The sequence below is a fragment of the Poecile atricapillus genome, chromosome 39 (genome assembly GCF_030490865.1).
Source record: "Poecile atricapillus isolate bPoeAtr1 chromosome 39, bPoeAtr1.hap1, whole genome shotgun sequence".
In the NCBI taxonomy this organism is placed as follows: domain Eukaryota; kingdom Metazoa; phylum Chordata; class Aves; order Passeriformes; family Paridae; genus Poecile; species Poecile atricapillus.
In genome coordinates, this window is record NC_081287.1 from 476,516 (window position 1) to 500,687 (window position 24,172).

At 44.7% G+C, this 24,172-nt stretch overlaps 3 protein-coding genes across 5 annotated transcripts; all 3 read left to right on the forward strand.

Moving 5' to 3' along the window:
- The first annotated feature begins 3,188 nt into the window (after window positions 1-3,188).
- NXNL1 (nucleoredoxin like 1) lies at window positions 3,189-5,442 on the forward strand. Of its 2 annotated transcripts, XM_058861884.1 has the most exons (4): window positions 3,189-3,650; window positions 3,760-3,787; window positions 4,002-4,111; window positions 5,070-5,442. In XM_058861884.1, exons 1-4 carry the CDS (start codon window positions 3,406-3,408, stop codon window positions 5,347-5,349), a joined length of 663 nt encoding a protein of 220 aa, XP_058717867.1. In that variant the 5' UTR covers window positions 3,189-3,405; the 3' UTR covers window positions 5,350-5,442. The 2 variants fall into 2 exon arrangements, with proteins under 2 accessions (XP_058717867.1, XP_058717868.1); XM_058861885.1 differs by lacking the exons at window positions 3,760-3,787; window positions 4,002-4,111 and having other exon boundaries at window positions 3,189-3,731.
- A 790-nt stretch (window positions 5,443-6,232) lies between these two features.
- On the forward strand, window positions 6,233-11,456 carry LPAR2 (lysophosphatidic acid receptor 2). The gene is made up of 3 exons (XM_058861849.1): window positions 6,233-7,240; window positions 8,501-9,243; window positions 11,176-11,456. Exons 2-3 carry the CDS (start codon window positions 8,511-8,513, stop codon window positions 11,454-11,456), a joined length of 1,014 nt encoding a protein of 337 aa, XP_058717832.1. The 5' UTR covers window positions 6,233-7,240; window positions 8,501-8,510.
- Window positions 11,457-13,924: 2,468 nt separating this feature from the next.
- LOC131591282 (pre-B-cell leukemia transcription factor 3-like) lies at window positions 13,925-24,069 on the forward strand. Of its 2 annotated transcripts, none has more exons than XM_058861820.1 (9): window positions 13,925-14,276; window positions 15,402-15,475; window positions 16,073-16,368; window positions 17,343-17,533; window positions 19,179-19,314; window positions 20,451-20,577; window positions 21,408-21,505; window positions 21,965-22,036; window positions 23,207-24,069. In XM_058861820.1, the coding sequence occupies exons 1-9, from the start codon at window positions 14,044-14,046 to the stop codon at window positions 23,297-23,299; spliced, it is 1,320 nt and encodes a 439-aa protein (XP_058717803.1). In that variant the 5' UTR covers window positions 13,925-14,043; the 3' UTR covers window positions 23,300-24,069. The 2 variants fall into 2 exon arrangements, with proteins under 2 accessions (XP_058717803.1, XP_058717804.1); XM_058861821.1 differs by having other exon boundaries at window positions 14,146-14,276; window positions 15,309-15,475.
- Window positions 24,070-24,172: the final 103 nt, after the last annotated feature.

Consider the following 24,172-nt stretch of genomic DNA (forward strand, 5'->3'; position numbering starts at 1 on the left):
GGCTCCCGAGGCCTCCCCGGGGCCCTCCCGGTGCGGCCGCGGCTCCCGCCCCGCCGCTGCCCCCTCAGGCGAGGCCACGCCCACGAAAGGCGGGGCTTGGGGAACGGCGCGTTCCTATTGGCTGGCGGCGCGAATGGCGGCAGCTGATTGGGCGAGGAGAGGGGCGGTAAAAAAGGAGGGGGTCAGAGTTGATGAGGGGGCGTGGTTATGCAAATTAGGTGGGCGGAGCCAATGGGGCCACGCCCACTCGGTGATGGCGCCCCCCAGCGGGGGGAGGGGAGAGCGCGACCCCCCCCAAATTCGGGACCCCAAAATTGACCCCGAACAGCTCCGGGACCCCAAAAACGGGACCCGACCCCCAAATTTGGGACCCCAAAATTGAAACCAAACAGCGCCGGGACCCCAAAATCGGGACCCGACCCCAAATTCGGGACCCGACCCCAAATTGGGACCCCAAAATTGAACCCAAACAGCGCTGGGACCCCAAAATCGGGACCCGACCCCAAATTGGGACCCCAAAATTGAACCCAAACAGCGCCAGGACCCCCAAATCGGGACCCGACCCCAAATTCGGGACCCGACCCCAAAATCGGGACCCCAAAATTGAACCCGAACAGCGCCGGGACCCCAAAAACGGGACCCGACCCCAAATTGGGACCCCAAAATTGAAACCCGACAGTGCCGGGACCCCAAAATCGGGACCCGACCCCAAAATCGGGAACCCAATATTGAACCCAAACAGCTCCGGGACCCCAAAAACGGGACCCGACCCCAAATTGGGACCCCAAAATTGAACCCAAACAGCGCCGGGACCCCAAAAACTGGACCCGACCCCAAATCGGGACCCCAAAATCGGGACCCAAACAGCGCCGGGACCCCAAAATCGGGACCCGACCCCAAAATCGGGACCCCAAAATTGAACCCAAACAGCGCCGGGACCCCCAAATCGGGACCCGACCCAAAATCGGGACCCGACCCCAAAAACGGGACCCGACCCCAAAATCGGGACCCCAAAATTGAACCCAAACAGCGCCGGGACCCCAAAAACGGGACCCGACCCCAAAATCGGGACCCCAAAATTGAAACCCGACAGTGCAGGGACCCCCAAATCGGGACCCGACCCCAAAATCGGGACCCCAAAATTGAACCCAAACAGCGCCGGGACCCCAAAATCGGGACCCGACCCCAAATTCGGGACCCGACCCCAAACTGGGACCCCAAAATTGAACCCAAACAGTCCCGGAAATCCCAAAATCGGGACCCGTCCCCAAAATTGAACCCAAACAGCGCCGGGACCCCAAAATCGGGACCCGACCCCAAAATTGAACCCAAACAGCGCCGGGACCCCAAAAACGGGACCCGACACCAAAATCGGGACCCCAAAATTGAAATCAAGCAACGTCGGGACCCCAAAAACGGGACCCGACCCCAAAATCGAGACCCCAAAATTGAACCCAAACAGCGCCGGGACCCCAAAATCGGGACCCGACCCCAAAATCGGGACCCCAAAATTGAAATTAAGCAGCCCCAGGACCCCAAAATCGGGACCCAAAAACCTCAAAGAAACCTCGGGGCCCCTCCCCCACCCCGGCCGCCCCTCCCCCACCCTGCCGTTAATTCCCGATAATCCCAAATCCCAAATAATCCCCAAAAATCCCAAATCCGGGAGCGGAGGCGGCTCCGGGGGGGGCTCTGGGGGGGTTCCCCCTTTTTAACCTTTTTTTGCGGGGTTTTGTCCTCATTTTTGAGGATTTTATCCCAATTTTTGGGGGGTTTCCATCCCAATTTTTGAGGTTTTCATCCCAATTTTTTGGGATTTCCTTCCCCATTTTTTGAGGTTTTTATCCCCATTTTTGAGGCTTTTATCCCAATATTTTTGGTGTTTCCATCCCCATTTTTGGGGTTTTTATCCAAAATTTTTTGAGGTATTTATCCCCATTTTTGAGGTTTTTATCCCCATTTTTGAGTCTTTTATCCCAATTTTTTTGGTGTTTCCATCCCCATTTTGGGGGTTTTTATCCCAATTCTTTTGAGGTTTTTAATCCCCATTTTTGGGGTTTTTATCCTCATTTTTTTAGGTTTTTATCCCCATTTTTGGTGAGTTTCCTTTCGCTTTTTTAGTCTGACCCCCTCATTTCTTGCCTAAAACAACCAGATTTTGGGATTAAAAGCCAATTTTTAGGATAACCCCTCCGTTTTATTGGGATAAACCTCCGATTTTCGGATAAAACCCCATTTTTTAGGATAAAATCAAACTTTTTGGAGCTAAACCCCAAATTTTTGGGATAAAAACCCCATTTTGGGGGCTAAAAAAATCCATTTTTTAAATTAAACCTCTCATTTTTGGGGATAAAACTCCCGTTTTTGGGGATAAAACCCCAATTTTAAAATAAAACTCCAAATTTTCGGGCTAAAAACCTCATTTTTCGGGCTAAAAACTCCATTTTTTTGGGATGAAAACCCGTTTTTTTGGGATAAAATCCCCATTTTTCGGGATTCCCGCCCCTCCCCCCAGCGCTTCTCGCTCCTCCCCCTCATTTCCCGCTAATTAATCCCTTAATTAACCTCCTAATTAATCCGATCGCTCCAAATCCCTGCGGCCGCTGAGGGGCCGCTCCCGAGCGAGCTCCAGCTCTTTTTATCCCGCGATTTTTTGGGATAAAATTCCCATTTTTCCCTCCCAAATCCGTTTTTTTCCGGGATAAAATTCCCGTTTTTCCCATCCCTTTTCTTCCAGGAGTCTTTTCTCCCTTTTTTTAGGGCTAAATCCTCATTTTTTAGGGCTAAATTCCCATTTTTTACGGAAAAATCCTCATTTTTAGGGCTAAATACCCATTTTTAGGGATAAATCCCTATTTTTAGGGCTACATTCCCATTTTTTTACGGAAAAATCCTCATTTTTTAGGGATAAATCCCCATTTTTACCTCTAAAACCTCCATTTTTACCTCTAAAAATCCCATTTTTAACCCTAAAAACCCCGGGTTTTTTTCCTAAAAACCCCATTTTTCCCTAAAAACCCCATTATTGCCTCTAAAAACCCCATTTTCACCTCTAAAAATCCCATTTTTCAGCCCTAAACCCCCCATTTTTACCTCAAAAATTCCCATTTCTAAGCCCTAAAACCCCCCATTTTTACCTCTAAAAACCCCATTTTTAACCCTAAAAACCCCGGGTTTTTTTCCTAAAAACCCCATTTTCCCCTAAAAACCCCATTATTACCTCTAAAAACCCCATTTTTACCTCTAAAACCCCCATTTTCACCTCTAAAAATCCCATTTTTAAGCCCTAAAAATCCCATTATTTAGCCCTAAAACCCCCATTTTTTGCCTTAAAAACCCCGGGTTTTTTTCCTAAAATCCCCAATTTTTTTTTCCTTTTTTCCCTCAATTTTTCCTGTCCCTGGGATGGCCTGGACATTATTTTCGGGCCGTTCTCTGCTGACGCGGCGGCCGGAGGTGCGGCTGGACACGGAGCGGGAGCTGCGCCGGGCTCTGGAGAACCGCGTGCTGCTGCTGCTCTTCTCCGCCCGCCACTGCCCGCGCTGCCGCGGGTTCGAGCCCCGGCTCCGCCGCTTCTGGAGCCGCCTCACCGACCCCGCCCACGTGGAGAGACCCGAGCAGGTGAGCCTGGTGTACCTGGGCATGGACAGGTGCGAGCAGGAACACCGAGAATACGTCAGGAACATGCCCCGAGGATGGATGGCGCTGCCCTACGGGGATGAGCTGGCCAGGTGAGGACAGGTGGGACAGGTGGGACAGGTGGGGATGGATGGGACAGGTGGGACAGGTGGGGATGGATGGGACAGGTGGGGATGGATGGGACAGGTGAGGATGGATGGGACAGGTGGGGATGGATGGGACAGGTGATCCAGGTGAGCTCAGGTAAGGATGGATGGATGAGGATAGGTGAGGACAGGTGAGGATGGATGGATGGATGGATGGATGGATGGATGGATGGATGGATGGATGGATGGATGGATGGATGGGACAGGTGAGCACAGGTGAGCCTGGTGTACCTGGGCATGGACAGGTGCGAGCAGGAACACCGAGAATACGTCAGGAACATGCCCCGAGGATGGATGGCGCTGCCCTACGGGGATGAGCTGGCCAGGTGAGAACAGGTGGGACAGGTGAGGATGGATGGGGATGGGACAGGTGAGGATGGATGGGACAGGTGGGGATGGATGGGACAGGTGGGACAGGTGGGGATGGATGGGACAGGTGGGGATGGGACAGGTGAGGAACAGGTGAGGATGGATGGGACAGGTGAGGAACAGGTGGGACAGGTGGGGATGAATGGGACAGGTGAGGATGGATGGGACAGGTGAGGACAGGTGTGGATGGATAGGTACAGGTGATCCAGGTGAGCTCAGGTGAGCTCAGGTGAGCTCAGGTGCGGATGGATGGATGAGGATAGGTGAGGACAGGTGAGGATGGATGGATGGATGGATGGATGGATGGATGGATGGATGGATGGATGGATGGATGGATGGGACAGGTGAGCTCAGGTGAGGGACAGCTGAGCACAGGTGATCCAGGTGATCAAGGTGAGGAACAGGTGAGGAACAGGTGAGGAACAGGTGCTCCAGGTGAGGAACAGGTGAGCTCAGATGATTCAGGTGATCCAGGTGAGCTCAGATGATGATGGATGAGCTCAGGTGATCCAGGTGAGGAACAGGTGAGGAACAGGTGACCCAGGTGACCCAGGTGAGCTCAGGTGATGATGGATGAGCTCAGGTGACCCAGGTGACCCAGGTGAGCTCAGGTGACCTCACCTCTCCCCGTTGTCCCCCCAGGGAGCTCCAGCTCCGTTTCGGGGTGAGGAACAGGTGACCCAGGTGATGATGGATGATCTCAGGTGACCCAGGTGACCCAGGTGATGATGGATGAGCTCAGGTGACTCAGGTGATCCAGGTGAGCTCAGGTGATGATGATGGATGAGCTCAGGTGACCCAGGTGAGGAACAGGTGATCCAGGTGAGCTCAGATGATGATGATGGATGAGCTCAGGTGACTCAGGTGAGCTCAGGTGACCCAGGTGACCTCACCTCTCCCCGTTGTCCCCCTCAGGGAGCTCCAGCTCCGTTTCGGGGTGTCGGAGCCGCCGGCCGTGGTGGTGCTGGACCCCGGCGGATCCGTCCTGGCGGGAAACGCCGTGCGGGAAATCCGCGACTCCGGAGCCTCCTGCTTCCGCGGCTGGCGCGACGCCGCCGAGCTGCTGGACAGGAACTTCCAGGAGGCAGAGGAGGATGAAGGCTCCATCCGGCGCAGCCTCACCGAGCCACTCAGGAGACTCAAATACCGGCTGAGGGACCAGGAGGAGGAGGAGGAGGAGGAGGAAGGGGAGTAGAGGATTGGATGGGAAATGGCGGGAAAAGAAGGGAGGAGGAAGAGGAGGAGGAGGAGGAGGAGGAGGAGGAAGGGGAGTAGAGGATTGGATGGGAAATGCTGGGAAAAGGGAGGAGGAGGAGGAGAAGGAAGAGGAGGAGGAGAAGGAGTTTCTGGAAAAGAAGGGAAGAGAAGGATGAGGAAGAGGAGGAGGAGGAGGAGGAGGAAGGGGAGTAGAGGATTGGATGGGAAATGCTGGGAAAAGAAGGGAGGAAGAGGAGGAGGAGGAGGAGGAGGAAGAGGAGGAGGAAGAGGAGGAGGAGGAAGGAGGAGGAGGAGGAGGAAGAGGAAGAGGAAATCCGCGACTCCGGAGCCTCCTGCTTCCGCGGCTGGCGCGACGCCGCCGAGCTGCTGGACAGGAACTTCCAGGAGGCAGAGGAGGATGAAGGCTCCGTCCGGCGCAGCCTCACCGAGCCACTCAGGAGACTCAAATACCGGCTGAGGGACCAGGAGGAGGAGGAGGAGGAGGAGGAAGGGGAGTAGAGGATTGGATGGGAAATGGCGGGAAAAGAAGGGAGGAAGAGGAGGAAGAGGAGGAGGAGGAGGAGGAGGAGGAGGAGGAGAAGGAGTTTCTGGAAAAGAAGGGAAGAGAATGAGGATGAAGAGGAGGAGGAGGAGGAGGAGGAGGAGGAGGAGGAGGAAGAAGAGGAGGAGGAGTAATGGATTGGATCCAAATCCCAGAAAAAGAAGGGAAGGGGAGGAGGAGGATGAAGAGGATGAAGAGGAGGAAGAAGAGGAGGAGGAAGAGGAGGAAGAAGAGGAGGAGGAGTAATGGATTGGATCCAAATCCCAGAAAAAGAAGGGAAGGGGAGGAGGAGGATGAAGAGGATGAAGAGGAGGAGGAAGAAGAGGAGGAGGAGGAGGAAGAGTTTATGGAAAAGAAGAAGGGAAGAGGAGGAGGAGGATGAAGAGGATGAAGAGGAGGAAGAAGAAGAGGAGGAGGAGTAACGGATTGGATCCAAAATCCCGGAAAAAGAAGGGAGGAGGAGAAGGAGGAAGAAGAAGAGGAAGAGGAGGAGGAGGAAGAAGAGGAGGAGGAAGAGAAGGAGCAGAATGGATCCAAAATCCCAAAAAAAGGAGGGAGGAGGAGGAAGAGGAGGAAGAGGAGTACGGAATCGCATCCAAATCCCAGCGGTTTTCCCAAAAAAAAAGAAGGGAAGAGGAAGAAGAGGAGGAGGAAGAGGAGGAAGAAAACGGGATGGATCCAGGCGGGAATTCCCGCTCCTGTTCCAGAGGAATCCGCCCAAAATCCCGGCAGTTTTCCCCCAAAAAAATGGGAATTCTTTGAGGCCGAGTCAGTCTAATCCCAAATCCCGCTTTTTTCCCACCTGGAAAATTAATTAAATCTTAAAGAAATTAATTAGAGGCAATTAAAGTCAATTAATCCAATTTATCCCCCCTTTAATCCAATTTAATTCCCCTTTTTAATCCCAAAATTCCCCAATTTAACACCGAGAATTCCCAATTTCATCCCCAATTTGGGAAAATTCCCTTTTTGCCAGAATTCCCACCTGGAATTCCCTAAAAAAAACCAAACCCAAACCCAAAATTTCTGGGAATTTCCCGGATTTTCAGGGATTTCCTGGATATTCCCGCTCCCAGCTCCGGATCCCGATCCCGGAATTTTCCCTGGATCGGGGATTTTGGATTCCCGGGATCGGATTTCAGGCCCCGCCCGGGGGCGGCTCCTCGGAGGAATTTTCCCCTTCCCGGATTTCTCCGGGAGCCTCCAACTCGATTTTATCCCAAAAAAAAAACAAAAGGAATTTTTTGGGAATTTTTTGGTTTTTTTTTTTTTTCCCCGCCGCTGGAAATGGGAATTTCCCCCCTGGAGCGCCGCGTGCTGATCCCAGGTGAGAATTCCCGAGGATTTTTGGGATTCCCAAAAAAATTCCCCTCCGGATCCTTCCGAATGGGGGAGGGGGGAAAAATTCCCGGGAGAGGTGGGGGAAAAAAATTTGGGAATTTCGGGATTTTTATGGAGTTTTTCCCGCTGGTTTTTGGGGGATTTGTTGGGAGGAGAATTCCAAGAATTCCAAGAATTCCAGGGTTTTTTCCCCCAAACCCCTGCGGGCCTGAAGGAGTCGGGGAGGCCCTTCCTGGGTGGTTTTTTCCTGGAAAAAAAATGGGATTTGGGAAGGATTTTGGAGGGATTTGGGGGGGAAGGAGCTTCCGGGGGGGGAGGAGGAGGGGAATTCCCAAAGGGGAGGGAAAATCCCGGGAAAAAAGGGAAATTCCTCAAGGAAAAACCCCAAAATCCCTGGAAAAAAAAACCCAAATCCAAGGGGGAAAAAAAACCCCAAACTCCAATATTTCTTCCATTTTCTCCAATATTTCCCCATTTTCTCCAAATTTTCCCCATTTCTCCCCATTTTTTCCCCATTTCCCCCCATTTTCTCCCATTTTTTCCCCATTTCTCCCCGTTTTTCCCCATTTTCTCCCATTTTTTCCCCGTTTTTTCCCCATTTCCCCCCATTTCTCCCCATTTCCCCCCACTTTTTCCCAATTTTTCCTTGTTTTTTCCCTGTTTTTCCCCATTCTCCCCCATTTCCCCCATTTTTTCCCAATTTCCCCCCATTTTTTCCCCATTTCCCCCCATTTTTCTCTTGTTTTCCCCATTTTTTCCCCATTTCCCCCCATTTTCTCCCCATTCCCCCCCATTTTCCTCCATTTCCCCCCGTTTTTCCCCATTTTTTCCCATTTCCCCCCATTTTTCCCCGTTTTCCCCCCATTCCCCCCATTTTTCCCCCATTTCCCCCCATTTTTTCCCCATTTCCCCCCATTTTTTCCCATTTCCCCCATTCCCCCCCATTTCCCCCATTTTTCCTTGGTTTTTTCCCCGTTTTTCCCCATTTTTTCCCCATTTTCTCCAATTTTTCTCTGTTTTTCCCCATTTTTCCCCATTTCCCCCCATTTTTTCCCCATTTCCTTCCATTTTTTCCCCATTTTTTCCCCATTTTCCCCCATTTTTTCCCCATTTTTTCCCCATTTTTTCCCCATTTTCTCCAATTTTTCTCTGTTTTTCCCCATTTTTCCCCATTTCCCCCATTTCCCCCCATTTTTCCCCATTTTTTCCCCATTTTTTCCCCATTTCCCCCCATTTTCCCCCCCAGGCCCCCCACCATGAAACACTGCTTCTACAACGAGACCCTCGGCTTCTTCTACAACAACAGCCGCAAGGAGCTCAGCCCCCACTGGCGCCCCAAGGACGTCCTGGTGGTGTCCCTGGGCCTGGCGGTCAGCGCCGTCGTCCTCCTCACCAACCTCCTGGTCATCGCCGCCGTGGCCACCAACCGCCGCTTCCACTACCCCATCTACTACCTGCTGGCCAACCTGGCCGCCGCCGACCTCTTCGCCGGCGTCGCCTACATGTTCCTCATGTTCCACACCGGCCCCAGAACCGCCCAGCTGTCCCTCAAGACTTGGTTCATCCGCCAGAGCCTGCTGGACACCAGCCTGACCGCCTCGGTGGTCAACCTGCTGGCCATCGCGGTGGAGCGGCACCGCACGGTGCTGACCATGCAGCTCCACAGCGAGATGTCGGCGCAGCGCGTGGTGGGATTGATCTTCTCCATCTGGGCGGCGGCGCTGTTGTTGGGTTTGATCCCGTCCTACGGTTGGCACTGCCTGTGTTCCTTGGAGAGCTGCTCCAGGATGGCGCCGCTCTACAGCCGCAGCTACCTGACCTTCTGGGCCGTGTCCAACCTGGCCGTGTTCCTGGTCATGGTGCTGGTCTACGGGCACATCTTCGTCTACGTGCGCAGGAGGATGGCGCGCATGGCGCGGCACACGGGCGCCCACCCGCGGCACCGCGACACCGTCATGGCGCTGGTCAAGACCGTCACCATCGTGCTGGGTGGGTGCTTAATTGGGGGTTGATTGGGGGTTGATTGGGTTGGTCATCATCATTCTTGGTTGGACATCGTCATCCTTGGTGGGTTGGTCACCATCATCCTTGGTGGGTTGTTAATTAGGGGTTAATTGGGGGTTGATTGGGTTGGTCATCATCACCCTTGGTGGGTGGTTAATTAAGGGTTCTTTGGGTTGGTCATCATCATCCTTGGTTGGTCATTGTCATCCTTGGTGGGTCATTAATTAGGGGTAATTAGTGGTTCGTTGGGTTGGTCATCATCATCTTTGGTGGGCTGGTCACCATCATCCTGGGTGGGTGATTAATTAGGGGTTAATTGGGGGTTCATTGGGTTGGTCATTCATTCTTGGTTGGACATCGTCATCCTTGGTGGGTTTGGTCACCATCATCCTTCGTGGGTGATTAATTAGGGGTTAATTGGGTTGGTCATCATCATCCTTGGTTGGCCATCATCATCCTTGGTGGGTCATTAATTAGGGGTAATTAGTGGTTCGTTGGGTTGGTCATTGTCTTTGGTGGGTTGGTCACCATCATCCTGGGTGGGTGATTAATTAGGGGTAATTAGGGGTTAATTGGGTTGGTCATCATCATTCTTGGTTGGACATCATCATCCCTGGTGGGTTGGTCACCATCATCCTTGGTGGGTTGTTAATTAGGGGTTAATTGGGTTGGTCATCATCATCCTTGGTTGGATATCATCATCCTTGGTGGGTTGGTTATGACCATCCTTGGTGGGTGGTTAATTAGCAGTTAATTAAGTGGGTTGGTGGTTAATTAGTGGTTAATTAGGGGGTAACACGGGCGCGCACCCGCGGCACCGCGACACCGTCATGGCGCTGGTCAAGACCGTCACCATCGTGCTGGGTGGGTGCTTAATTAGGGGTTAATTAGGGGTTCATTGGGTTGGTCATCATCATCCTTGGTTGGTCATTGTCATCCTTGGTGGGTCATTAATTAGGGGTAATTAGTGGTTCGTTGGGTTGGTCATCATCGTCTTTGGTGGGTTGGTCACCATCATCCTGGGTGGGTGATTAATTAGGGGTAATTAGGGGTTAATTGGGTTGGTCATCATCATTCTTGGTTGGACATCATCATCCCTGGTGGGTTGGTCACCATCATCCTCGGTGGGTTGTTAATTAGGGGTTAATTAGGGGTTTGTTGGGTTGGTCATCATCATCCTTGGTTGGTCATCATCATCCTTGGTGGGTGATTAATTAGGGGTTGATTAGGTTGATTATCATCATCCTGGGTGGGTCATCAATTAGGGGTTAATTGGGTTGGTCATCATCATCCTTGCTGGGTGATTAATTAGGGGTTAATTGGGTTGGTCTGGTCATTGTGATTCTTGTTGGGTTGGTCACCATCATCCTTGTTGGGTCATTAATTAGGGGTAATTAGGAATAAATTGGCTTGGTCATTATCATCCTTGGTGGGTTCATCATCGTCATCCTCGGTGGGTCATTAATTAGGGGTTCATATTAATTAATAATTAACCCAAATTTTCCCCGTTTCTTTCCCAATTTCCCCCATTTCTTTTCCCATTTTCCCCATTTTTTTCCCATTTCCATTTCTTTTCCCATTTTTCCCATTTCTTTCCCCATTTCCCCCATTTTTCCACTATTTCCCCCATTTCATTTCCCATTTTCCCCATTTTTCCTCCATTTCCCCCATTTCTTTTCTTGTTTTTCCCGTTTTTCCCAGGTTTTTTCCCATTTTTTTCCCATTTTTTCCCATTTCCCCCATTTCTTTCCCCATTTCCCCCATTTCTTTCCCCGTTTCCCCCATTTTTCCTCCATTTCCCCCATTTCATTTCCCATTTTTCCCCATTTTTTTTCCCATTTCCCCTATTTCCTTTCCCATTTTTCCCGTTTTTCCCAGTTTTTTTCCCATTTTTCCCATTTTTTCCCGTTTTTCCAGGCGCTTTCGTGGTTTGCTGGACCCCTGGCCAGGTCCTGCTCCTCCTGGACGGGCTGGGCTGCCAGAGCTGCGACGTGCTGGCCGTGGAGAAATACGTGCTGCTGCTGGCCGAATTTAACTCGTTAATTAACGCCGTGGTTTATTCCTGGCGCGATAACGAGATGAGGAACACCTTCCGCCGCATCCTGTGCTTCCCGTGCCCGCGCCGCTCCAAATACGCCGCGCCCGAGCGGGGGCTGCACTCCCACAACGGCCACTTCACCGTCGATTCTTCCATCTAGGGAGGTGCGGGATCTTTGGGAATTTTTGGGGAATTTTGGGAATTTTTGGGGCATTTTTTTGGGAATTTTTGGGGATTTTTTGGGAATTTTTTGGGAATTTTTTGGGATTTTTTGGGGAATTTTTGGGGATTTTTTGGGGGAATTTTTGGGATTTTTTTGAGATTTTTTGGGATTTTTTTGGGATTTTTTGGGGGGATTTTTGGGGAATTTTTTGGGATTTTTTGGGGATTTTTGGGGGATTTTTTGGGGGATTTTTTGGGATTTTGGGGGGGAATTTTTAGGGATTTTTTGGGGGATTTTTGGGGAATTTTTTGGGATTTTTTTGGGATTTTTGGGAGATTTTTTGGGAATTTTTTGGGATTTTTGGGGTTTTTTTGGGGATTTTTGAGGTTTTTTTCGGATTTTTTGGGGAATTTTTTGGGATTTTTTTGGGGATTTTTGGGGAATTTTTTGGGGGTTTTTTGGGGGATTTTTTGGGAATTTTTGGGGGGATTTTTTTGGGAATTTTTTGGGATTTTTGGGGGGATTTTTTTGGAGGATTTTTTTGGGATTTTTTTTTGATTTTTCTTGGAATTTTGAGGGGTTTTTGGGATTTTGGGGGATTTTTTGGGGATTTTTTTGGAATTTTGGGGGATTTTTTGGGGGATTTTTTGGATTTTTTGGGGCACTTTTTGGCGGATTTTTTGGGGATTTTTTGGGAGATTTTTCTGGAATTTTTTCGGGATTTTTGGGAATTTTTTGGGATTTTTTGGGAATTTTGGGGGATTTTTTGGGGATTTTTTGGGAATTTTGGGGGGATTTTTTTTAAAATTTGGGGAATTTTTGGGGATTTTTTTAGGAATTTTGGGGGGATTTTTTGAGGATTTTTAGGGAATTTTTGAGGATTTTTTGGGAATTTTGGGGAGATTTTTAGGGAATTTTTGGGGGGATTTATTTTGAATTTATTTTATTGTTCTGGGAATTTTTGGGGTTCTTTTGGAATGTTTATTTTTGGGGGGGGGCCTAGGAATTTTTTTGGAATTTGTTTTTTATTTTTTTTTTTATTTCCCAGATCCGCGGTCGGAATTTTTTCCTTGGGAAAAATCACATTGGAGCAAAGATCGGGAGGCTGAGGAGAATTCCGGACTCCTGGGGGCTTCCAGCATGGAAAATTCCCTGGAAAACTCCCAGTGGATCACGGATAAAGCGAATTTTTGGGATTTTGGAGCATCCTGGGGGGCTCCACATCCAAATTTTTCCTGGAAAACTCCCAGTGGATCACGGATAAAGCGAATTTTTGGGATTTTGGAGCATCCTGGGGGGCTCCACATCCAAATTTTTCCTGGAAAACTCCCAGTGGATCACGGATAAAGCGAATTTTTGGGATTTTGGAGCATCCTGGGGGGCTCCACATCCAAATTTTTCCTGGAAAACTCCCAGTGGATCACGGATAAAGCGATTTTTTGGGATTTTGGAGCATCCTGGAGGGCTCCACATCCAAATTTTTCCTGGAAAACTCCCGGTTTTGTGGGACACCCTCGGAGCAGAATTCCCATTAAAGACTGGTTTTAACCCCGAGTCGTTTTTCCTTGGAAAAAGTTCAGGAATCCTCCGGGAATTTGGGAATTCCGAGGGCAGAATTTTCCTGGAAAAAGCTTCAAACTCCCAGGATTTGGGAATGCTGAGAAAAATCCGAATTTTCCACTCTTTTCTTCCCCTGATCCTGGAAAACTTCCGTTCCACTTCTGGGAATTCCGAGGGATCTTTTCCGTGGGGCTTTTCCCACTTCGGCTCCAGAATTCCTTGGAATAAACGGGATTTTTCCGCATTCCATGGAATTTTTCCAGGCAAAACCCAAACCTGGAGCCCAGCGTTCCCTCCAAACCTGGAATTGCTCCCAGTGGGAATTTTTAAGCTGAAATTCTTTCATTTTTCCCTTTAATTCCTTCATTTTCCCTTTAATTCCCTCATTTTTCCCTTTAATTCCTTCATTTTTCCCTTTAATTCCTTCATTTTTCCCTTTAATTCCTTCATTTTCCCTTTAATTCCTTCATTTTTCCCTCTGTTTTAATCCCGAAATTCTGTTCCAAGCTCTGCTTTGGTGGGATTCAACACCGGAGCCTCAAAATGAACCAAAACGGGGCTGTGGGCACAAAAAATTCTCCATTTTTTGGGTGGAAAAAGGGGAAAATCGGGGAAAATCTGGGATAATCACGAGCTGGGGGCGTGGCCTAATGAGAAGTGGGCGTGGCCATGGTTGCTATGGAGACGTCATGACGTCTGGGCGCGGTCGTGAGGGCGGAAATTGCGCGCTGGGGGCGTGGCCATTGCTATGGCGGGAATATCCGGCTCAATAAGGAGGCGTGGTTTGCGCTGGGGGCGTGGCCAATCGCAATGGCGAGAATCGTCACGTGAGGGGGCGTGGCCTGTGGGCGCGGCGGGAAGGGGCGTGGCCAGCGCTGGGCGTGACCACAACGGCGGCAGCGCAGGGGGGGTTTGGGGGGGGGGGGGGGTGGCTCTGTGGTCGCGGTGTCCGCGCGGTTCCTGTCGCGATTTGTCGCAATTTGTCGCGATTTGTCGCGCCGGGCTCGCGGATCCAGGCCCGCCCATGGAGGCCGCGCCGCGGTTGATGCCCGGGGTGGCCCTGCCGGGGGCTCTTCCGCCAGCGCCTCCCTCCTCTGCTGCCGGCAGCGGGGAGCCGCCACCCTCAGGGCCACCCTCAGGGCCACCCTCAGGGCCACCAGCGGGGCCACCAGCGGGGCCACCCCAGCACGACACCGGCGATGTCCTGCAGCAGATCATGGCCATCACCGACCAGAGCTTGGATGAGGCCCAGGCCAGGTACGGGGAGGGGAAAGCGGTGATGGGGACGGGGGAGAGCGGGAACGACGTGACTCAGCGTGGGGACACCGAGGGGACACTGAGGGGACACCGAGGGGACACTGAGGGGGAATCGAGGGGACACTGAGGGGACATCGAGGGGACACCGAGGGGACACTGAGGGGACACTGAGGGGAAACCGGGGGGAAGATTGAGGGGACATTGAGGGGAAACTGGGGGGACACTGAGGGGAAACTGGGGGGACACTGAGGGGACACTGAGGGAACACTGGGGGAGCACTGAGGGAACACTGAGGGGACACTGAGGGGACATTGAGGGGGAATCGAGGGGACATTGAGGGGACACTGAGGGGACATTGAGGGGACACTGAGGGGGAATCGAGGGGACATTGAGGGGACACTGAGGGAACATTGAGGGGACATTGAGGGGACATTGAGGGGACACTGAGGGGACATTGAGGGGACAATGAGGGGACACTGAGGGGACATTGAGGGGACACTGAGGGGGAATCGAGGGGACATTGAGGGGACACTGAGGGAACATTGAGGGGACATTGAGGGGACATTGAGGGGACACTGAGGGGACATTGAGGGGACAATGAGGGGACACTGAGGGGACACTGTGGGGACACTGAGGGGAAACCGGGGAGACACTGAGTGGGAATCGAGGGGACATTGAGGGGACATTGAGGGGACACTGAGGGGACATTGAGGGGACACTGAGGGAACATTGAGGGGGAATCGAGGGGACATTGAGGGGACATTGAGGGGACATTGAGGGGACACTGAGGGGACATTGAGGGGACACTGAGGGAACATTGAGGGGGAATCGAGGGGACATTGAGGGGACATTGAGGGGACACTGTGGGGACATTGAGGGGACACTGTGGGGACATTGAAGGGACACTGAGGGGACACTGAGGGGACACTGAGGCCATTTCCAGCCCGTTTTCCTTCCAGAAAAAACGAGATTAAACCCCCAAAAAACGCTCCAAAATTCCCATTTCCCCCTGGATTTTCCCATTTTTTCCAGGATTTTTCCTCACTCACCCGTTCCTCACCACCTGACCCCGTTCTGGAGTTTTTTCCATGGATTTTGGGGCTGATTTTTCCATGTTTTCTGCAGGAAGCACGCCCTGAACTGCCACAGGATGAAGCCGGCCCTTTTCAGCGTCCTCTGTGAAATCAAGGAAAAAACAGGTCTGGATTTCTCCTTTTTATTCCACTTTTTCCCTCAAATCCCACTTTTTCTCCTCCCATTCCACTTTATCCCAATTTTCTCTCACGGATTCTCCAATAAAAGTTACATTTCTTTCATTTTTTTTAGGCTGAAACTTGAATTTTTCGGGTGTTTTTTTAAGGGAGAAAAAGGAAATTTTGGGGTTGTTTTTACGGGAAAATTCCAAGATTTGTGAGTTTTATATTTTTTTTTTTTAGGAAATTCCCTCCAGAAGCTGGAAAAATTCAGATTCTTTTTCTTTGCTTTTCCTGGAAGGCATTAACTAAAAATCTGGATTAATTAATTTATTTGTTATTTATTTATTTATTAGTTATTTATTTATTTTTAAGTTTTAAATTTTAATTTTTGCACTTCTTTTTAATTTTTATTTCATTTAAAAAAAAATAAAATTTGCTTTCAAACCCTTTCTCCTCATCCCTTCCTCTTCCCACTCCCAACACCCGCCAAAAGGACGAAAATCCCGAATTTTCTTCCCATAAACACCAAATCCTCCGGGTTTTTTTTCATTTTTCCCCCCGTTTTTCCTGATTTTCCCTGTTTTTCCCTCATTTTCCCAGCTCTGAGCGTGCGGAACCTCCCCGAGGAGGAACCCCCTGACGCTCAGCTGATGCGCCTGGACAACATGCTGCTGGCCGAGGGCGTGGCGGGGCCGGAAAGAGCCGGGAAAAACCGGGAAAAAGCGGGAAAAGGCGCGGAAAATTCCGGAAAAGAGGCCGGAAAAACGGGAGAAACGCCCGGAAAAATTGGGATTGGGGGTTGTCCCCACGAGCACGGCATCGAGCACTCGGATTATCGAGCCAAGCTGGCGCAGATCCGGCAGATTTTCCACTCGGAGCTGGAGAAGTACGATCAGGTGATTTGGGTTTTTTTCCCCCAAAAAAATTTGGGATTTTTGGGATGTTTGGGAGGGGATTTTTATGGGGTGAGGGGGGGTGAGGAGGGGGAAAAGGGGGTTTGGGGTTGATGGGGGTTAAGGGGGAATTAAGGGGGAAATGAAAGGGAAAATCCATGGGAATTCAGGGAAAATCTGTGGGAATTAAAGGAAAAATGAAAGGGAAAATCTGTGGGAATTAAAGGAAAAATTAATGGGAATTAAGGGGAAAATGGAAGAGAAAATCCATGGGAATTAAGGAGAAAATGGAAAGGAAAATCCGTGGGAATTAAAGGAAAAATGGAAGAGAAAATCCTTGGGAATTAAAGGAAAAATGAAAGGGAAAATCCATGGGAATTAAGGGAAAATCTGTGGGAATTAAAGGAAAAATGAAGGAGAAAATCTGTGGGAATTAAGGGAAAAACAAAAGAGGAAATCCATGGGAATTAAGGGAAAATCTGTGGGAATTAAAGGGAAAATGAAAGAGAAAATTTGTGGGAATTCAGGGAAAAATGAAAGGGAAAATCCATGGGAATTAAAGGAAAAATGGAAGAGAAAATCCTTGGGAATTAAGGGAAAATCCGTGGGAATTAAAGGAAAAATGGAAGAGAAAATCCGTGGGAATTAAAGGAAAAAAATTCTTAAAAAACCAAAGAAAATTCTTAAAAAATGAAAGAAAATTCTTAAAAAATGAAAGAAAATTCTTAAAAAATGAAAGAGAATTCTTAAAAAAGGAAAGAAAAGTCTTTAAAAACCAAAGGAAATGAAAGAAAAATTAAAAAGAAAACAGCAAAGGCAATGAAATCAAACCAAATTCCCAGTCTAAAATCCCATTTTTGGTGCCATTTTCTAACGACAACCGCATTAATTTATTTTTTTAAAATTTTTTTTTATTTTTTAACCGTTCCCTCTTCCCTTTCCCAAATTTTTTTCCCCCCTAAATCCTGGGAATTTAGGCCTGCAGCGAGTTCACCACGCACGTGCTGAACCTGCTGCGGGAGCAGAGCCGCACGCGGCCGATCGCCGCCGCCGAGATCGAGCGCATGGTCAGCGTCATCCACGGCAAGTTCGGCTCCATCCAGGTGCAGCTCAAGCAGAGCACCTGCGAGGCCGTCATGATCCTCAGGTCCAGGTTCCTCGACGCCAGGTGGGGCACAAATCCCAAAAAAACCCAGGGTTGGGTGGGGAAATACGGATTTTTGGGGGAAAATATGGATTTTTGGTGGAAAAATCTGAATTTTCAGTGGGAAAATATCCATATTTGCTGAAAAAATCTGAATTTTCAGTGGAAAAATGTCAATATTTGGTGGAAAAATGTGAAATTTTGGTGGGAAAATGTCCATGTTTGGTGGAAAAATCTGAATTTTTGGTGGAAAAATGTGAATTTTTGGTGGGTAAATATGGATATTTGGTGGGAAAAACAAATTTTTCTGGTTGGAATATGGGTTTTGGTGGAAAAATCTGAGTATTTGGTGGAAAAATCTGAATTTTTGGTGGAAAAATGTGAATTTTCTGTGGAAAAATGTCAATATTCGGTGAGAAAATGTGAATATCTGGTGGAGAAATCTCAATATCTGCTGGGAAAACAAATTTTTCTGGTTGGAATATGGATTTTGGTGGAAAAACCTGGATATTTGATGGAAAAATCTGTATTTTTGGTTGATTTAATATGAACTTATTGAATATTTACATATTAAATAGCTGTGGTTCTGACATGAGCAATGTTATTACATTTAATATTCATTTTAATATATTTAATATTCATTTTTATAACATTACCACTTTTAATGTTAATATATTGAACACTATTTAAAAATATGTTTGCCATTAATGTATTTACTATTAATATATTATAATATAGAATATATATATTTTTAATTGTTAAATTGTCTGTAATTATATAACTGTATATAATTATGTAATTATATGTGATTATATAAGTATAAAATTATATATAATTGTATAATTAAATTATATGTAACTATATAATTATATAATTATATTATATATAATTATATGATATAAGAATAGATTATAGAATATATATTAAAATATATATAGAGAATATATAATTATACATATTTAAAATATATGTTATATAGAAAATACATAAAATATTACATTTACCATTATAAACTTAATTACCAATCCAAACACCACCCATTTAAAATTCCCTTTACCTCAATTAATTTAAATTTCAATTTCAATTCATTTCCAATTAAATTCCATTTTTTTCAAATTCAATTTCAATCAATTTCAATTTCAATTAATTTCAAATGAAATTCAATTTTTTTCAAATTCAATTTCAATTAATTTCAAATGAAATTCAATTTTTTTCAAATTCAATTTCAATTAATTTCAAATGAAATTCAATTTTTTTCAAATTAAATTTCAATTAATTTCAATCCATTTCAATTTCAATTAATTTCCAATGAAATTCAATTTTTTTCAAATTAAATTTCAATTCATTTCAATCCATTTCAATTTCAATTACTTTCCAATGAAATTCAATTTTTTTCAAATTAAATTTCAATCCATTTCAATTTCAATTAATTTCCAATGAAATTCAATTTTTTTCAAATTAAATTTCAATCAATTTCAATTTCAATTAATTTCCAATTAAATTCAATTTTTTTCAAATTCAATTTCAATCCATTTCAATTTCAATCCATTTCAAATTAAAAACTCATTTCCCAATCAACTCAACACCAACATATCAATTAACAGATTAATTTATTGCCTCCAAAACCCCATTTAATTCCAAATAATCCCATTTTTTCTCCCGTTTTTAGGCGGAAAAGGCGCAATTTCAGCAAACAGGCCACGGAGGTGCTGAATGAATATTTTTATTCCCACCTGAGCAATCCCTACCCCAGCGAAGAGGCCAAAGAGGAACTCGCCAAAAAAGGGGGAATCACCGTGTCCCAGGTGGGAAAAATTCCCGGGATTTTGGGCAAATTTTCACCCTTTAAATAAAAATTTGGGGTTTTCTAAAAGCAGGAAATTTTAGTTTTTATTTCTGTTGGGATTATTGGTGAAAATCGGGAGAAATTTCTAATTAGAAATTAGAAATTAACTAGAAATTTCTAATTAGAAATTAGAAATTAACTAGAAATTTCTAATTAGAAATTAACTAGAAATTTCTAATTAGAAATTAGAAATTAACTAGAAATTTCTAATTAGAAATTAGAAATTAACTAGAAATTTCTAATTAGGAATTAGAAATTAACTAGAAATTTCTAATTTCTAATTAGAAATTTAGGAATTCTTGTTGGAAATTCTTATGGGATTGCTGCTGAAAATCCAAGTTAAATTCTCACTGGAATTCCTGTTGGAAATTCTGGAATTCTCACTGGAATTCTCACTGGAATTCTCAGTGAAATTCTGGAATTCTCTCTGAAATTCCTGTTGAAATCCTGGAATTCTCACTGAAATTCCTTGGGAAATGATCAGTGAAATCCTGGAATTCTCACTGGAATTCTCTCTGAAATTCCTGTTGAAATCCTGGAATTCTCACTGGAATTATCAGTGAAATCCTGGAATTCTCACTGGAATTCTCTCTGAAATTCCTGTTGAAATCCTGGAATTCTCACTGGAATTATCAGTGAAATTCTGGAATTCTCACTGAATTTCCTTGTGAAATTCCTGTTGGAAATTCTGGAATTCTCACTGGAATTCCTTGTGAAATTCTCACTGAAATCCTGGAATTCTCACTGGAATTCTCACTGGAATTCTCACTGAAATCCTGAAATTCTCACTGAAATTCTCTCTGAAATTCCTGTTGAAATCCTGGAATTCTCACTGGAATTCCTTCTGAAATTCTCACTGAAATTCCAAAATCCTCCCTGAAATTCCAACCTAAATCCTTTTTCCTGCCTGAAAATTCCAAGTGGGAAAAAACTGGAATTTTCCCTCCACTTTGAGGCGAGAAAATTCCAAATATCACAGCCAAAAAAAAACCCCAAAATGCGTTTTAACCCCGGAAAAAAATTCTGAATATTTTCTGGAACGTTCCAACTGGGAATTTTATTTCCAGGATTTTTTTTTTTTGGGCTTTTTCCCAGGTTTCCAACTGGTTTGGGAACAAGAGGATCCGCTACAAGAAGAACATGGGGAAGTTCCAGGAGGAGGCGAATATTTACGCCGCCAAAAGCGCCGCGGACGCCGCCGCCGCTTCCTCGCCAAATTCCGGTGAGAAACGTTGGGAAAATCCCAAATATTCCTTGGGATCGCTCGTCTCCCGCTGTTCTGGGTGTTGGAAATGTTGTTGGGGTTTATTTCTTCTTTTTTTCAGATTATTGTTCTTTGTAGTTGTTTAATTCCATTTATTTTTGTTTTATTTCAATTTATTTCCCTTTATTTCTGTTTATTTCCCTTTATTTCTTTTATATTTAATTTTATTTTCTCTAATTTCCTTTCAATGCCCATTTATTTTTCCTTATTTCAATTTATTTCTTTCATATTTAATCACATTTCATTTAATTTCCTTTTAATGTCCATTTCCATTTATTTCATTTTGCTTTATTTCCTTTATATTTAATTAATTTATTTAGCTATTCTTTTATTTCCTTTTATCTGCTTTTCTATCCATTTATTTTAATTTCCATTTATTTTCTTTTACTACATTTTATTCCTTTGTTAAATCCCTTTTATTCCCTTTTTTATCCCCTTTTATTCCCTTTCTAAATCCCTTTTATTTCCATTTTATTCCCCTTTTTTACCCCATTTTATTCCCTTTCCAAATCCCTTTTATTTCCATTTTATTCCTATTTTTATTCCCTTTTATTCCCCTTTTTATCCCCTTTTATTCCCTTTCTAAATCCCTTTTATTTCCATTTTATTCCCCTTTTTTACCCCATTTTATTCCCTTTCCAAATCCCTTTTATTTCCATTTTATTCCTATTTTTATTCCCTTTTATTCCCCTTTTCGTCTCCCCTGAAAAAACCATTTTGCCTGCATTGCCTCACAAAAATTCCTTTTTTAACTCAATTTTTAAATTTTTTTATTTTTATTTTTCCAGCTTCTTCTGGGTCTTTTAAGATGACAAATTCCGGGGATTCTTTCCTCAACCTTCAATCCTTGACTTCCTACCAGAGCCCTCCCCCTGTGCACTCCCAGGTCAGTGAGGAAAAAACCAGGAAAAACGGGAAAAATCCCAGATTTCTGCCCTGGATCCTGGAGGAATCCACTCATTCCCATTTTTATTCCAATTTTAATGCTTATTTCAAGTTTAAATTCCTGTTTTTATGGGGAAAAAAAAAATCTGAAATTCTCCTTGGAATTAGGAGTGAAATTTTTCGTTAAATATTGAAATTCACAGTGAAATTCCCCCTGAAAGAATTCCCATCGAAATCCTCATCCTCAAATCCAAGAATTCCCGCTGGGATTTCTCCAATTCCCAAAATTCTCCCCAAAAAAATCCCAAATTCCACATTAATTAATCTCAAATTAATTAATCTTCGCTCCATTTCCCTCAGTTCTTTATTGGGGTGGAAAAATTCCCGTTTTAGGAATTCCAACTTGGTTTATTTTAACTTTTTTTCCCTCTTTTTGCCCCGTTTTCCCGGGATTTTGCAGATGGATTCCCTGCACCACGTCCTGCACCAGACGGGGAGGTTCGAGCCTTTGTACTCCACGCAGCACCTCGATGTAAATTGGGATTTCATTCCTAAATCTCATCAATAAATCTTATTTTTTATTTTCATTTCAATTTTTCTTTTATTTTAATTTTATTTTAATTTTTTCTTTTATTTTAATTTTATTTTTCTTTTATTTTAATTTTATTTTTCTTTTATTTTTCTTTTATTTTTCTTTTATTTTTCTTTTATTTTAATTTTATTTTTCTTTTATTTTTCTTTTATTTTAATTTTATTTTTCTTTTATTTTTCATTTATCTTTCATTTATTTTTCATTTATTTTTATTATTTCCCCCAACAAGGCCGATGTTGGGATAAGCAAAGAAGTTGGAAAAATGGGATTTAATTGATCAACTTTTAAATCTTTAATCATATTTAATATGCTTTTAAATATATTCTGTATTATAAACAACTTTAATAGTAATATGCTAATAAAATATATGATATATATCATAATATACTAATTAAAAACTACGTTATCCTCTACATTGATATTTAAATGTATTAATTACAAACACATAATTAATATTTTTTAAAATACTAGCTTTTAATTATAGTTATTTCACATTATAAATTAGTATTTTACATTATAAAATATATTCTAAATTAAATTAATTTTGCATCGTAAATTAATACTCTAATTAAACATTTTGCATTATAAATTAATATTCTAGGTTAAATCAAAGTGTATAAATTGACATTGACATTTATAAATTATAAAAACAAATAAGGGAAAAAGGGAGTTTTTTTGGGATATCTATAAATTAGCATTGAAATTTATAAATTATAAATATGCAAATAAGGAAAAAGGATGTTTTTTGGGGATATCTATAAATTAACATTGAAATTTGTAAATTATAACTATAAAAATAGTGGAAAAATGAAGGTCTTTTGGGACAATAAATATAAAAACAAGAGAAGAAGGTTTTTTTGGCTTATCTATAAATTGACACAGAAATTTATATAAATTGTAAAGATACAAATAAAGGAAAAATGAAGTTTTTTTGGGACAATAAATATAAAAACAAGCGAGAATAAGTTTTTTTGGGGGGATATCCACAGCCTGCACACTTTCCTTTTCAAACCACCTTCACTTCCAAACACACAAACATCACCTACAGGTAATTTCTTGAGGATTTAATGACAATAAAAACTAATTAATTGCATTTTAATGTCCCCACAGGCCAATGGCAGCTGGCAGGACGCTGCCACCCCCTCATCCATCACCTCCCCCACCAGAGACCCGGGAAGCGTCAACTCCGACGCCTCCAATTAAAACATTTTTTTAGGACCTTTTTAACGAGAGGAGAGAGGTCAATTAGCGTTAATTAACCGACGTTGCAAGAATTATTGACTCACAATTAATGAATTACCTCAGAAGAAGCCAATAGATTGCGATGGCAGCGACACCTCTACCTCTCACCGACTTCTTCGCCCTGCCGGGGACCTGAAATTGTTTCTGACAACTTCATTTCGCCTCAGCAAATTCCGCTTTTTTTAAAAGGAAAAACTCCACGGATTTCCACACGAAGAAAATAAAAAAGTCTCGGCGTTTGTCTCCAGTTTTACAGCGGAAGAAAACGGATTTATTTTCGTTTCCGACCGGTTTTTTTACGCTGGGATTTTCTGTTCTAGGTGAATAGTTCCAGTTCAAGCCTCCTCCCCGTGTTGTAATTGTATGTTCTCTGTATTGTAATTTTCTATAGGGAATTCAGCTTTTTCTTAACTAATTTAGCTAATTAACGAGAACGTTGCTTTACCAAACTTCCCACTGGATATCGCTCACAGGTAGGATCTTCTGCCGGTGTCGTTCCAAGGGATTTCTTCAATTCCACGGCTTTACTTTTTCTCATGAAAAAGTAAAAAAAAAAATAATAATAATAATAAAATTCCCCAGATTCACCACAAAACAGCCAAACCACCGGATTTCCCCATGGGAATTCGAGGGGGTTTTCGCCATTCTGGCGCTTTTCAGAGTCCGCCCCTTTCAGTTGAGGTTTTATCAAAGAAAATAAACTTCCAAAGCCTTTTTTCTTTTTTTGTTTTTTACCTTTTTTCTGATTTTTTTCCCCTCTCTCCGCGGGCGGGAGGCGGCCGAGGTTCGTGAGGGGCGAAAAAAGGGCGGGAAGATCGTGAGGGACGAAAAAGG

Coding starts and splice junctions, on each gene's coding strand:
- NXNL1 (XM_058861884.1), top strand. CDS start 3,406: ATGGCCTGGACATTATTTTCGGGCCGTTCTCTGCTGACGCGGCGGCCG. Junction 3,651..3,759: donor GTGTACCTGGGCATGGACAG/GTGCGAGCAGGA, acceptor CAGGTGGGACAG/GTGGGGATGGATGGGACAGG. Junction 3,788..4,001: donor GGATGGGACAGGTGGGACAG/GTGGGGATGGAT, acceptor AGGTGAGCACAG/GTGAGCCTGGTGTACCTGGG.
- LPAR2 (XM_058861849.1), top strand. CDS start 8,511: ATGAAACACTGCTTCTACAACGAGACCCTCGGCTTCTTCTACAACAAC. Junction 9,244..11,175: donor GACCGTCACCATCGTGCTGG/GTGGGTGCTTAA, acceptor CCGTTTTTCCAG/GCGCTTTCGTGGTTTGCTGG.
- LOC131591282 (XM_058861820.1), top strand. CDS start 14,044: ATGGAGGCCGCGCCGCGGTTGATGCCCGGGGTGGCCCTGCCGGGGGCT. Junction 15,476..16,072: donor TGAAATCAAGGAAAAAACAG/GTCTGGATTTCT, acceptor TCATTTTCCCAG/CTCTGAGCGTGCGGAACCTC. Junction 22,037..23,206: donor ACTCCACGCAGCACCTCGAT/GTAAATTGGGAT, acceptor ATGTCCCCACAG/GCCAATGGCAGCTGGCAGGA.